Below are 14,396 nucleotides of genomic sequence, written 5' to 3' on the forward strand. Positions count from 1 at the left end.
TATTTATCACCTCTTCAGCCCAGAGAGAGAGAGTATACCTATTTATCACCTCTTCAACCCAGAGAAAGAGTATACCTATTTATCACCTCTTCAACCCAGAGAGAGAGTATACCTATTTATCACCTCTTCAACCCAGAGAGAGAGAGTATACCTATTTATCACCTCTTCAGCCCAGAGAGAGGGAGTATACCTATTTATCACCTCTTCAACCCAGAGAGAGTATACCTATTTATCACCTCTTCAACCCAGAGAGAGAGAGAGAGAGAGAGAGTATACCTATTTATCACCTCTTATACCTATTTATCACCTCTTCAACCCAGAGAGAGAGAGAGAAAGAGAGAGTATACCTATTTATCACCTCTTCAACCCAGAGAGAGAGAGAGTATACCTATTTATCACCTCTTCAGCCCAGAGAGAGAGAGTATACCTATTTATCACCTCTTCAACCCAGAGAGAGAGAGAGAGTATACCTATTTATCACCTCTTCAACCCAGAGAGTATACCTATTCATCACCTCTTCAGAGAGAGAGTATACCTATTTATCACCTCTTATACCTATTTATCACCTCTTCAACCCAGAGAGAGAGAGTATACCTATTTATCACCTCTTCAACCCAGAGAGAGTATACCTATTTATCACCTCTTCAACCCTATTTATCACCTCTTCAACCCAGAGAGAGTATACCTATGTATCACCTCTTCAACCCAGAGAGAGAGAGTATACCTATTTATCACCTCTTCAACCCAGAGAGAGAGAGAGTATACCTATTTATCACCTCTTCAACCCAGAGAGAGAGAGAGTATACCTATTTATCACCTCTTCAGCCCAGAGAGAGTATACCTATTTATCACCTCTTCTGACTAGAAGGGTTCATGCAGATTTTCGGTAGATAGGTAGTTTGACAGCAGTTTGAGGCTCAAGGGGCTATTGAAATTTGAAAGTTTACAAAATTAATGTAAAATCGCGTGAGATGAGAATTGACCAACTAAAGGGTGTGCAATGTGTAGGCCTATTGAAGGGACATTCTGAACCTTGTTTGAAGTCACTAGGTCACATGACCAATGCAATATTTAATTGTTTTTAAAAAATATACAGTGGGGCAAAAAAGTATTTAGTCAGCCACCAATTGTGCAAGTTCTCCCACTTAAAAAGATGAGAGGCCTGTAATTTTCATAATAGGTACACTTCAACTATGACAGACAAAAGGAGAAAAAAAAATCCAGAAAATCACTGTGTAGGATTATTTAAGTATTTGGAATTCAATATTTGCATTTTTTTATTTTACCTTTATTTAACCAGGGTCAGGAACAAATTCTTATTTTCAATGACGGCCTGGGAACAGTGGGTTAACTGCCTGTTCAGGGGCAGAACGACAGATTTGTACCTTGTCAGCTCGGGGGTTTGAACTCGCAACCTTCCGGTTACTAGTCCAACGCTCTAACCACTAGGCTACCCTGCCGCCCCACAATATTTACAATACACAATACACAATATACCCTTTGTTGGCAATGACAGAGGTCGTTGTTGTATGAAAATAGGGTGCTGTTGTTTTGATAACAACATTGATAAATTGTTGACTTAAAAAAACATTCACCATCTCATGAATCTTACCATCAGTATTTTTCCACCATGTCAGATTGTAAAATGTGCTGATTGTAAAAATAAATAAAAAATGTTAAAAAATGATTTAATTCATGGAACATATTTCTGTCTGAATGGAAATAAAATGTGGAAAGAATGCACCATTATTGGACAGTCATTATATACATCTACATATAGAGGGCTTTGCGTTTGCGCTACAAATCACCTAGCAACCGCACCAGGCGCCATGTTGGATGTTGTTATTCGTCTTTAAGGCGACGCTGCCGAGTGTGACGTCTAATCTAATGGACGGGCCGCTTCTTTATTAACATCGCTTGTTTAGCTATCTCGGTAGCTTGCTAGTCAACATAGCCGAAACATTGGAGCTCTTTAGACGCGTTCAGTGTATATTTTTCTGTGTTTTAAAACATACTTCTTTCGTATAGCTAGTTGCCCCATTTAATTTCATATTTACGTTGTAAATCGGGTAGCTAGCTGGCTGGATAAATTAGATTAGCTCCAGGCTAGTCGTTAATGCTAACCCGCTAGCTAGCTAACATCCCAGACCATGAGTTCACTGAGCTACTCTCCTGTTAAAGAAGAGGAGGTCTGCTGGACGGAGAAAGAGGCTCTGGGGATGAACATTGTCATGAAAGAAGAGGAGGATGTTTCAGTAAAAGGAGAGGAAGAAGCTTTCAGAATGAAAGAGGAGGAAGAGGAGGCGATCAGTGTCACATTGAAAGAAGAGGATGATGTTACAGTGAAAGAAGAGAGAGAACATTTTAGAGTGAAAGATGAAGAGGGGATAGAGACTGTCACAGTGGAAGAAGAGAAAGAACCCTTTGTAGTGGCAGAGGTGGCTATCTTAAGAAAAGAGGAGGAAGACGTTTTGGGAGATGAAGAGGAAGGAGAGAAGACTGAAGATTTGATTAACACCAGTGAGTACCGTCTTAAAAGCAGGGCCGCAAACTGCCCTTATTTAATTAATATATCGTTTTAATATCTGGCTCTGGGCCTCGCCATTGATTCTTGGAGAATACAATTTATAAATGTCCACTGAACTCCGAACCCAAAATATAAGCTTGTTTTTTACTCCTTTGTTTGTGAACAATGTAATTGTAAAATAACACTGTATATCCTCAAAACATGGAGGTAGTTCGATTAGGCTGAACCTGAGACACTGACCACAACCACAAAGATACTGACCACAACTACTGACTACCACAGACCTCACCTACTGACGCCAACTACTGACTACCACAGAACACACCTACTGACTACAGATACTGACCACAACCACAAAGCTACTGACCACCACAAGTACAGCTACATACACCAAACCAATGTTCACATGTTTAGGCTATCCTGACTTCAATCCATTATCGACTAACCTATATAAATGTGCATACATTTACATAAAATAACCCACTACCAGTAAACTATTGAACCGTTCAAGCTAGATACAACAAACCAATTTTCATATGTTCCAGCTGTCCTTTTCATCCACCTACTTTTCCAACTATAACCAGTCACTACCATTACTATAACCAGTCACTACCATTACTATAACCAGTCACTACCACTACTACTGTAGACACTACCACTACTATAACCAGTCACTACCACTACTATAACCAGTCACTACCACTACTACTGTAGACACTACCACTACTATAAACAGTCACTACCACTACTATAACCAGTCACTACCACTACTATAACCAGTCACTACCACTACTATAACCAGTCACTACCACTACTACTGTAGACACTACCACTACTATAACCAGTCACTACCACTACTATAACCAGTCACTACCACTACTATAACCAGTCACTACCACTACTATAACCAGTCACTACCACTACTATAACCAGTCACTACCACTACTATAACCAGTCACTACCACTACTATAACCAGTCACTACCACTACTATAACCAGTCACTACCACTACTACTGTAGACACTACCACTACTATAACCAGTCACTACCACTACTATAACCAGTCACTACCACTACTATAACCAGTCACTACCACTACTATAACCAGTCACTACCACTACTATAACCAGTCACTACCACTACTATAACCAGTCACTACCACTACTATAACCAGTCACTACCACTACTATCATGTATATCGCAGCCATACATACATTAAAACAAGCTAGAAAACAACACATTGTCTTCAGGAAAAAATGTACAGTACTTTTCAGTGATCACTGTTAGTTTATCAGTAGGTCTCCATAGGAACCTATTCTACATGGTTCTTCAACGACCATAAAAAATACTCATCACTATTTCTCTCCCCAAATAACCTAAAGCTTTTCTAATCACTAATCATTATCCTGCCTTCTCAGAGTGATTCAGAGTCCACATTATCCTGCCTTCTCAGAGTGATTCAGAGTCCACATTATCCTGCCTTCTCAGAGTGATTCAGAGTCCACATTATCCTGCCTTTTCAGAGTGATTCAGAAGCCACATTATCCTGCCTTTTCAGAGTGATTCAGAGTCCACATTATCCTGCCTTCTCAGAGTGATTCAGAGTCCACATTATCCTGCCTTCTCAGAGTGATTCAGAGTCCACATTATCCTGCCTTTTCAGAGTGATTCAGAGTCCACATTATCCTGCCTTTTCAGAGTGATTCAGAGTCCACATTATCCTGCCTTTTCAGAGTGATTCAGAGTCCACATTATCCTGCCTTTTCAGAGTGATTCAGAGTCCACATTATCCTGCCTTTTCAGAGTGATTCAGAGTCCACATTATCCTGCCTTCTCAGAGTGATTCAGAGTCCACATTATCCTGCCTTTTCAGAGTGATTCAGAGTCCACATTATCCTGCCTTTTTTTATACCCACCAACATTACATGTAACTCAGGATACCTTTCAAGCTAGAGACACCAAACCATCTTTCACATGTTCAGGCTATTCAACTACAGTGTAACTATATACATTTTCCACTGAGGGATTTTTTTTCTTTTTTTAATAAACACTTTTAAAAGACCTGAAGCAAGTCACACAATTTTTCGTAATGGAAAATGACCATTTAGTTATTATTATAATTAGGAACGCTACTCCTTCACGTTTAAGCTGGAAACGTCATATAAACTTTAAAAACGTGCAGATCGGTCTGGAATAGTGTGGCTGGTTGGCTACACCTCTTTGGTGTCTTTTACTTCTTAAACTATTAAACGTTTTTGTCTTCGTTCACTTTCACGGCACTTCCTCACTATTCTAAAAGGGCCCGTTGTGACGTCATCACTTCCTCACTATTCTAAAAGGGCCCGTTGTGACGTCATCACTTCCTCACTATTCTAAAAGGGCCCGTTGTGACGTCATCACTTCCTCACTATTCCATAAGGGCCCGTTGTGACGTCATCACTTCCTCACTATTCTAAAAGGGCCCGTTGTGACGTCATCACTTCCTCACTATTCCATAAGGGCCCGTTGTGACGTCATCACTTCCTCACTATAAGGGCCCGTTGTGACGTCATCACTTCCTCACTATTCTAAAAGGGCCCGTTGTGACGTCATCACTTCCTCACTATTCTAAAAGGGCCCGTTGTGACGTCATCACTTCCTCACTATTCTAAAAGGGCCCGTTGTGACGTCATCACTTCCTCACTATTCTAAAAGGGCCCGTTGTGACGTCATCACTTCCTCACTATTCTAAAAGGGCCCGTTGTGACGTCATCACTTCCTCACTATTCTAAAAGGGCCCGTTGTGACGTCATCACTTCCTCACTATTCCATAAGGGCCCGTTGTGACGTCATCACTTCCTCACTATTCTAAAAGGGCCCGTTGTGACGTCATCACTTCCTCACTATTCCATAAGGGCCCGTTGTGACGTCATCACTTCCTCACTATTCCATAAGGGCCCGTTGTGACGTCATCACTTCCTCACTATTCTAAAAGGGCCCGTTGTGACGTCATCACTTCCTCACTATTCTAAAAGGGCCCGTTGTGACGTCATCACTTCCTCACTATTCCATAAGGGCCCGTTGTGACGTCATCACTTCCTCACTATTCTAAAAGGGCCCGTTGTGACGTCATCACTTCCTCACTATTCCATAAGGGCCCGTTGTGACGTCATCACTTCCTCACTATTCTAAAAGGGCCCGTTGTGACGTCATCACTTCCTCACTATTCCATAAGGGCCCGTTGTGACGTCATCACTTCCTCACTATTCTAAAAGGGCCCGTTGTGACGTCATCACTTCCTCACTATTCCATAAGGGCCCGTTGTGACGTCATCACTTCCTCACTATTCTAAAAGGGCCCGTTGTGACGTCATCACTTCCTCACTATTCTAAAAGGGCCCGTTGTGACGTCATCACTTCCAACATTGTTGTAAACACAAATCGGCTACTTTGACCACTATGCCAAACAACTTAGACAATAAGTCCTGACTGTCTGGACAGTTTCCTCATAGTCAGTGTTCTACCATCCTCTCTCTGTCTCTGTGTCTGTAGTCTGGACAGTTTCCTCAGTCAGTGTTCTACCATCCTCTCTCTGTCTCTGTGTCTGTAGTCTGGACAGTTTCCTCAGTCAGTGTTCTACCATCCTCTCTCTGTGTCTGTAGTCCTGACAGTTTCCTCATAGTCAGTGTTCTACCATCCTCTCTGTGTCTGTAGTCCTGACTGTCTGGACAGTTTCCTCAGTCAGTGTTCTACCATCCTCTCTCTGTCTCTGTAGTCCTGACTGTCTGGACAGTTTCCTCAGTCAGTGTTCTACCATCCTCTCTCTGTGTCTGTAGTCTGGACAGTTTCCTCAGTCAGTGTTCTACCATCCTCTCTCTGTGTCTGTAGTCTGGACAGTTTCCTCATAGTCTGTGTTCTACCATCCTCTCTCTGTGTCTGTAGTCCTGACTGTCTGGACAGTTTCCTCAGTCAGTGTTCTACCATCCTCTCTCTGTGTCTGTAGTCCTGACTGTCTGGACAGTTTCCTCAGTCAGTGTTCTACCATCCTCTCTCTGTGTCTGTAGTCTGGACAGTTTCCTCAGTCAGTGTTCTACCATCCTCTCTCTGTCTCTGTAGTCCTGACTGTCTGGACAGTTTCCTCAGTCAGTTTTCTACCATCCTCTCTCTGTGTCTGTAGTCCTGACAGTTTCCTCATAGTCTGTGTTCTACCATCCTCTCTCTGTGTCTGTAGTCTGGACAGTTTCCTCAGTCAGTGTTCTACCATCCTCTCTCTGTCTCTGTAGTCCTGACTGTCTGGACAGTTTCCTCAGTCAGTGTTCTACCATCCTCTCTCTGTGTCTGTAGTCCTGATGGTTTCCTCATAGTCAGTGTTCTACCATCCTCTCTCTGTGTCTGTAGTCCTGATGGTTTCCTCATAGTCAGTGTTCTACCATCCTCTCTGTCTCTGTAGTCCTGACGGTTTCCTCATAGTCAGTGTTCTACCATCCTCTCTCTGTCTCTGTAGTCTGGACAGTTTCCTCAGTCAGTGTTCTACCATCCTCTCTCTGTGTCTGTAGTCTGGACAGTTTCCTCATAGTCAGTGTTCTACCATCCTCTCTCTGTGTCTGTAGTCCTGACGGTTTCCTCATAGTCAGTGTTCCACCTCATTGTTGAGGAATGTGTTTGTTCTTAAATTGCTTGTAATATTGTATGTTATGTAAACTGTTTGATCTGCATTTATTGATTTGGTATTTATTATGTGTATTTGTTTTTAGGGCTGATCCCATTTAGTCCCCTGGTCCATTGTTTTAGGGCTGATCCCATTTAGTCCCCTGGTCCATTGTTTTAGGGCTGATCCCATTTAGTCCCCTGGTCCATTGTTTTAGGGCTGATCCCATTTAGTCCCCTGGTCCATTGTTTTAGTGCTGATCCCATTTAGTCCCCTGGTCCATTGTTTTAGGGCTGATCCCATTTAGTCCCCTGGTCCATTGTTTTAGGGCTGATCCCATTTAGTCCCCTGGTCCATTGTTTTAGGGCTGATCCCATTTAGTCCCCTGGTCCATTGTTTTAGGGCTGATCCCATTTAGTCCCCTGGTCCATTGTTTTAGGGCTGATCCCATTTAGTCCCCTGGTCCATTGTTTTAGGGTTGATCCCATTTAGTCCCCTGGTCCATTGTTTTAGGGTTGATCCCATTTAGTCCCCTGGTCCATTGTTTTTAGGGCTCATCCCATTTAGTCACCTGGTCCATTGATTTGGTCGATAGGCTGTTGGTCAACCAATATATTTTTTGTTAGTTGAGCAGTGGCAAATATATGATAACAAATGTGTCACACTAGACACCTGTCTGAGTGGACTAATCCATTTCAGAGGTCGTGGGGGTGGTACACCAGTATCACCTATAAGACATGTACCTATCGATTCCCCAATACATATATCACCTATAGGATATTTACCTATCGATTCCCCTATACATATATCACCTATAGGATATTTACCTATCGATTCCCCAATACATATATCACCTATAGGATATTTACCTATCAATTCCCCAATACATATATCACCTATAAGACATTTACCTATCGATTCCCCAATACATATATCACCTATAAGACATTTACCTATCGATTCCCCAATACATATATCACCTATAGGATATTTACCTATCAATTCCCCAATACATATATCACCTATAGGATATTTACCTATCAATTCCCCAATACATATATCACCTATAGGATATTTACCTATCAATTCCCCAATACATATATCACCTATAGGATATTTACCTATCAATTCCCCAATACATATATCACCTATAGGATATTTACCTATCAATTCCCCAATACATATATCACCTATAGGATGTTTACCTATCAATTCCCCAATACATATATCACCTATAGGATGTTTACCTATCAATTCCCCAATACATATATCACCTATAGGATATTTACCTATCAATTCCCCAATACATATATCACCTATAGGATATTTACCTATCAATTCCCCAATACATATATCACCTATAGGATATTTACCTATCGATTCCCCAATACATATATCACCTATAGGATATTTACCTATCAATTCCCCTATACATATATCACCTATAGGATATTTACCTATCGATTCCCCAATACATATATCACCTATAGGATATTTACCTATCAATTCCCCTATACATATATCACCTATAGGATATTTACCTATCAATTCCCCAATACATATATCACCTATAGGATGTTTACCTATCAATTCCCCAATACATATATCACCTATAGGATATTTACCTATTAATTCCACAATAAATATTTCACCAGTTCTACATTTACCCTTAATTATCATCATTTATTATCTGCAATGTTTGTTTGGTTACAGTCATTTCTGTTAATGCATTCAATATATTATTACCCGTGTCGTTGTCAGAGTGGACACGTTGTTTGCAGAGCTTATAACCTATGCTACACTTGTGAGAAGCAAACGTTGGTGTATTTTCATTCCGTTTATGAGTTTTTGTCAATTTTATTAATTTAGTTTGGCGCTCTCCTGTCAATCTTGAGTAAGGACACTCACCTGATAGAAGCAGGTCTGTAGACTACCTGGCCCTCAAATGTAGGGATATAAATGTGCCCATTTTGGGGATCTGATAGTTTTAACTCACCACCACCACTAATAAACTGTGGAGCTTCAAAAAGTCTTTTTTTTCTTCTCCTCAAACAGGAAGTAAACAAAGTGTGTTTTTACATCCATGGAGAATGACAATAGTTCCTCAATGGAGCAGATTAGAAACATCTTTCCTGCTCTCTCCCTTTAGAGAACCACTCAGGGTGATTTATTTGTTATTTTTCATCCTCTGATTCAATGGAAAAGTCTTTTTTTTTAAAGGCCTACCTGATTACTAATTATCCAACGCATCTTACGGCATCCAATGGAAACGTCAGAAAATAGCCCTACCTGATTACTAATTATCCAACGCATCTTACGGCATCCAATGGAAACGTCAGAAAATAGCCCTACCTGATTACTAATTATCCAACGCATCTTACGGCATCCAATGGAAACGTCGGAAAATAGCCCTACCTGATTACTAATTATCCATCGCATCTTACGGCATCCAATGGAAACGTCAGAAAATAGCCCTACCTGATTACTAATTATCCCTTGGCCTTCAGCTGTGTCTGTCTGTCCAGAGCTCACTGGGGCAGGAAACTCTGAGGGCCCAGAATATTTAATACAATGTTGTGAGTTCACTAGCACCATCTTCTGGGCCAGACCAAGTTAATCCAATGTTTCCAGCTCCTAGCAGACAGGCCATGTGTAGCCAATGTTTCCAGTTCCTAGCAGACAGGCCATGTGTAGCCAATGTTTCCAGCTCCTAGCAGACAGGCCATGTGTAGCCAATGTTTCCAGTTCCTAGCAGACAGGCCATGTGTAGCCAATGTTTCCAGTTCCTAGCAGACAGGCCATGTGTAGCCAATGTTTCCAGTTCCTAGCAGACAGGCCATGTGTAGCCAATGTTTCCAATTCCTAGCAGACAGGCCATGTGTAGCCAATGTTTCCAGCTCCTATCAGACAGGCCATGTGTAGCCAATGTTTCCAGCTCCTAGCAGACAGGCCATGTGTAGGCAATGTTTCCAGTTCCTAGCAGACAGGCCATGTGTAGCCAATGTTTCCAGTTCCTAGCAGACAGGCCATGTGTAGCCAATGTTTCCAGCTCCTAGCAGACAGGCCATGCGTAGCCAATGTTTCCAGCTCCTAGCAGACAGGCCATGTGTAGCCAATGTTTCCAGTTCCTAGCAGACAGGCCATGTGTAGCCAATGTTTCCAGCTCCTAGCAGACAGGCCATGTGTAGCCAATGTTTCCAGCTCCTAGCAGACAGGCCATGTGTAGCCAATGTTTCCAGTTCCTAGCAGACAGGCCATGTGTAGCCAATGTTTCCAGTTCCTAGCAGACAGGCCATGTGTAGCCAATGTGATTTATAGGAGATTTATTTTTATCAGGATATTTTCTAACTGCAGTCTGCAATGTTTTTATTTGTTGTCTTTACGTAGGTATTTTTTTTTTTTTACATATTTGGCAAAATAAGTTACTTTTTAGGTTTGTATCATTTTCATTTAGATACCATCTTGATTAATCACATGACAATGATTTTGAGATTAAATATTTTATTATAAATTAAATGAAACTGTTCCATGAAAAAATGTGCCAATGAAAATCATACTTGTCACGCAGATCAGTAGAGATGGTAGAATAACTTCAAATGAATTTCATTGGTCACATATTTAGCAGGTGTGGAGACATGCTTGTGTTTCCAGCTCCAACAGTGCAGTTGTATCTAACAATTCACAACAATACACACAAATCTATAGTATAATAATGAAGAAATATATCAAATATTAGGTTGAGCAACGTCAGAGTGGCATTGACTTAAATACAGTAGAATAGAATACAGTATATACATATGAGATGAGTAAAGCAAAATGGAACCATTCTGACCAGTGTTCCATTATTAAAGTGACCAGTGTTCCATTATTAAAGTGACCAGTGTTCCATTATTAAAGTGACCAGTGTTCCACTATTAAAGTGACCGGTGTTCCATTATTAAAGTGACCGGTGTTCCATTATTAAAGTGACCGGTGTTCCATTATTAAAGTGACCAGTGTTCCATTATTAAAGTGACCAGTGTTCCATTATTAAAGTGACCAGTGTTCCATTATTAAAGGGACCAGTGTTCCATTATTAAAGTGACCAGTGTTCCATTATTAAAGGGACCAGTGTTCCATTATTAAAGTGACCAGTGTTCCATTATTAAAGTGACCAGTGTTCCATTATTATAGTGACCAGTGTTCCATTATTAAAGTGACCAGTGTTCCATTATTAAAGTGACCAGTGTTCCATTATTAAAGTGACCAGTGTTCCATTATTATAGTGACCAGTGTTCCATTATTAAAGTGACCAGTGTTCCATTATTAAAGTGACCAGTGTTCCATTATTAAAGTGACCAGTGTTCCATTATGTGTGCTGTGCCCTGCGGTTGTGGGCGGTGCAGCTGCCGTACCAGGTGGTGATACAGCTCGTATGCTCTGCGGTTGTGGGCGGAGCCCTGCAGTTGTGGGCGGTGCCATGCGGTTGTGGGCGGTGCAGCTGCGGTTGTGGGCGGTGCCCTGCGGTTGTGGGCGGAGCCCTGCGGTTGTGGGTGGTGCAGCTGCCGTACCAGGTGGTGATACAGCTCGTATGCTCAACACCCATTGAATGTGGCCGCTGTCAGTAAATGTCGGCAAAGAAGCATAATTTAAGTCGTAAAATGTCTAACTAGTTATGTGTTATGCTAATTAGCTAGCAAGAGGTTGCATAGCAACAGCATCAACTTCCGATAGACGGGAAAAGCTCTAGTATGCTCATCTGAAAGAACTAATAGTATATACTTATTTATACATGTATCCTATACTGACTAGTCCATTTATCCATTAGGTCTATTACATGTATCCTATACTGACTAGTCTATTACATGTATCCTATACTGACTAGTCCATTTATCCATTAGGTCTAATACATGTATCCTATACTGACTAGTCTATTACATGTATCCTATACTGACTAGTCTATTACATGTATCCTATACTGACTAGTCTAATACATGTATCCTATACTGACTAGTCTATTACATGTATCCTATACTGACTAGTCTATTACATGTATCCTATACTGACTAGTCTATTACATGTATCCTATACTGACTAGTCTAATACATGTATCCTATACTGACTAGTCTATTACATGTATCCTATACTGACTAGTCTATTTATCCATTAGGTCTAATACATGTATCCTATACTGACTAGTCTATTTATCCATTAGGTCTAATACATGTATCCTATACTGACTAGTCTATTACATGTATCCTATACTGACCAGTCTATTTATCCATTAGGTCTAATACTGCTTCACAATAGTCAAGTTGAAGAGTGTTTTTATTGGCCTACAGACCACTACAGACACTATTCTATTGAGGTGTCTAGTCTGGATTAAACCTCATAGGAAGACAGTTTTATCATTTGGAGATTTCATTCAGGTCTCTGTTTAACTAAAATAATCTGTTTGTCTTTGGCAGGAGAGAGACCAGACTCCCACTCTGACAGCAGGAAGAGTCCTTCAGGGGAACCAGACCCAGAGACGCCCAAACCAGCGAGACGACACCACTGCTCCCACTGTGGAAAGAGTTTTAGTTGGTCAGGGTACCTAAAACAGCACGAGAGAAAACACACAGGAGAAAAGCCTTTCCAATGTTCCCAGTGTGAAAAGAGATTTACCTGGTTAGGGAGCCTAAGGGAGCATAAGAGAATACACTCTGGAGAGAAACCGTTCCACTGTTCCCAGTGTGGATTGACTTTCGCCAGGTTAGGGAGCCTGAAAACCCATGAGAGTTCACACACAGGGGAAAAACCTTTCCAATGTTCCCAGTGTGGAAAGCGTTTTACCCAGTTAGGGAGGCTGAAGGAGCATGAGAAGATACACACAGGTGAAAAGCCATTCCAATGCTCCCTGTGCGGAAAGAGTTTTACCAAGTTAGGGAGGCTGAAGGAGCATGAGAAGATACACACAGGGGGAAAGCCTTTCCAATGCTCCCTTTGTGGAAAGAATTTTACCCGCTTAGGGAACCTAAAAGAGCATGAGACAAAACACACACAAGAAAAGCCCTACCAATGCTCCCTGTGCGGAAAGAGTTTTACCAAGTTAGGGGCCCTGAATAGGCATGACAGGACACACACAGGAGGGGATAAGACATACTACTGCTCCCTGTGTGGAAAGACATTTAACCGATTAAGACATCTGAATAAGCATGAAAGAATACATACACAGGAGGAGAAGACATACCACTGCTCTCATTGTGGAAAGACATTTTCCCAGTCAGAGGACCTGAAATCACATGAGAGAATAGAGAGGCTGTGTTCTGACTTGTGTTTTTGACTGAGAATTTGTGTTTTTGTTCATGCCAAATTAAATCATATTGTTTATATGAAATCATTAAAAATATGCCAACTTTAAAAAAAAAAATGTTTATCTGGAGACCTGATCTAAAATCAGATTAAACACAATTTGTATTTTGTTTTGATTATGAACTTTAATGGATACAACTATAAACCCTCTGTTGTTCATTATAATTTGGGGATATTATTATATAGATTAATAGAGTTTTGGATTTCTTGATTCTAACCTCTTGGATGTGATGGGATCTGGCTTTTCGCTAAATGAATTTGATTGAATACATGATTTAGATATTGCACCATGTACATTATGGAATAGATTAATAGAATGAGCATTTCTTGATTTTGAACTTTGAAACCTCTTGAATTTAGTCGTTTTGTTTCATTGAGTTCATTTGTTTACTAGTCGTCAAGCTAAAGGACGATGAAAATGTGGTGGCGTTTTTATAACAACATTGATAAGTTGTTGACATGAAAAACATGAATGTTCCCACCAATTCCACCATGTAGAAGCAGTATAGAGTTGTTTATTTTGATATTATCTGTTGACTGAATGAATCAGAATTTGCATAGAATACAGATGTGTAGTAGATGTGAAGTTGATATTAAAATTCTCACTCATCAAAAGTTAATTGATGAACCAAAGCTTCTCTTTGTAAGTCTCAATATAATATTAAACTTTTGAAAGAAACTTTGTCTGAAAATCAAATATTTTCCTCGACTGCGTTACCCACTCCAGACAACAGATGGCGATGTTTCTAGCGTGACGTATAACCTAGTGGACGGGACGCTTCTTTGTAATAAAATAATATTTTTTTTAGTCTTAATTTATTTAGTACCAATACTCCCTTTACCCTGTCTAACTAGTACCGATACTCCCTTTACCCTGTCTAACTAGTACCAATACTCCCTTTACCCTGTC

At 40.7% G+C, this 14,396-nt stretch overlaps 1 protein-coding gene across 1 annotated transcript; it reads left to right on the forward strand.

Annotated features, from left to right (window-relative positions):
• The first annotated feature begins 1,981 nt into the window (after positions 1 to 1,981).
• LOC139394688 (zinc finger protein 180-like) lies at positions 1,982 to 13,903 on the forward strand. The gene is made up of 2 exons (XM_071142780.1): positions 1,982 to 2,520; positions 12,601 to 13,903. Exons 1-2 carry the CDS (start codon positions 2,151 to 2,153, stop codon positions 13,455 to 13,457), a joined length of 1,227 nt encoding a protein of 408 aa, XP_070998881.1. The 5' UTR covers positions 1,982 to 2,150; the 3' UTR covers positions 13,458 to 13,903.
• The last annotated feature ends 493 nt before the right edge of the window (positions 13,904 to 14,396 follow it).

The sequence above is a fragment of the Oncorhynchus clarkii genome, unplaced genomic scaffold, assembly GCF_045791955.1.
Source record: "Oncorhynchus clarkii lewisi isolate Uvic-CL-2024 unplaced genomic scaffold, UVic_Ocla_1.0 unplaced_contig_449_pilon_pilon, whole genome shotgun sequence".
NCBI classification, from domain to species: Eukaryota; Metazoa; Chordata; class Actinopteri; order Salmoniformes; family Salmonidae; genus Oncorhynchus; species Oncorhynchus clarkii.